General features: G+C 47.1%; 1 protein-coding gene across 1 annotated transcript in view; it reads right to left on the reverse strand.

The window, feature by feature from the left end:
- Positions 1–1,207, reverse strand: part of LOC108801231 (phospholipid-transporting ATPase ID-like) — a gene marked incomplete at its 5' end in the record, with an annotated part of 56,437 nt that overhangs the window by 28,272 nt on the left and 26,958 nt on the right. Inside the window, one exon of the mRNA XM_018573166.1 lies at positions 204–400. Within this exon, the coding sequence (XP_018428668.1) occupies positions 204–400 (197 nt within the window). The remainder of the gene's footprint in view (positions 1–203; positions 401–1,207) is intronic.

Raw genomic sequence — 1,207 nt, forward strand, 5'->3', positions numbered from 1 at the left:
GGGTATTAGAGTGTAAGCTCCTCTGGTGCAGAGATAAATTCTTGCACCAGGGCCCTTTTTTCTTTAGGTCCGCCACTGATGGTTGTGCACAGTTTTGACATCTTCATAACAGAGTTTCACATAGTAGGCCATCACCTTCTGAGCTCCACTGAACCTTACAGCCTCATTTGAGCCCTTTGCAACGGTTCCAACACTGGTCTTACCTTACGTAGAGTGAGATGGGCACCACGGTATTTAAGATAATGACGTACGACCAGAACATTAGGAACCCCGAGAAGGCAGCATTGTGCACGCCTTCTGCCCATGGGAGAAACACCTGGAAGTAATAGCCTTGCTTGGATTCCCAAATCCCATTGCCGATAGCCAGGATGATGCACATGACAGCCAAGAAGACAAAGATCTGCAGAGAAATGGAAAGTCGTGTTGAAGGATCTTTATTTCCTGAGCTAGAACAGCGTTTCCCAAACCAACCCTCCACCCCGCAGCCCATCTTCAGTAGACATCCACACAAGTAGCTACATGCTGAGACACTCATTTACTGGTTTCCAAGCTGCAACCATAGGCAGCCCTTTTGATACGTATTGTGGGGTTCTGCAGTCAGAAGTCTGCTATTTCCCTACCTAGGTGCTGTACACTTTTTATGGTTTTTCCAGGTACGGGAAACGTCCAGAATTGTTTTATGTGTAAAGAAGTTTTAAGGTGATGTTTTATATACATCGATCAGCCATAACATTATGACCATTCGCCTGATATTGAGTAGGTCCCCCTTTTCCTGACCCGTGGAGTCATGGACTCCACTAGACCTCTGAAGGTATGCTGTGGTATCTGGCACCAAGCCGTCAGTAGCAGATCCTTTTAGCCCTGTAAGTTGTGAGGTGATCGGCCTCCATGGATCGGACTTGTTTTTCCAGCACATCCCACAGATGATCGATTGGATTGAGATCTGGAGAATTTGGAGGCCAAGTCAACATTATGACCATTTGCCTGATATTGAGTAGGTCCCCCTTTTCCTGACCCGTTGAGGCATGGACTCCACTAGACCTCTGAAGGTACGCTGTGGTATCTGGCACCAAGCCATCAGTAACAGATCCTTTAAGTCCTGTGAGGTGATCGGCCTCCATGGATCAGACTTGTATTTCCAGCACATCCCACAGATAATCGATTGAGATCTGGAGAATTTGGAGGCCAAGTCAACACCTCAAACTCA

This window comes from Nanorana parkeri, unplaced genomic scaffold (genome assembly GCF_000935625.1).
Source record: "Nanorana parkeri isolate BGI_ZX_2015 unplaced genomic scaffold, ASM93562v1 scaffold2261, whole genome shotgun sequence".
Taxonomy (NCBI): Eukaryota; Metazoa; Chordata; class Amphibia; order Anura; family Dicroglossidae; genus Nanorana; species Nanorana parkeri.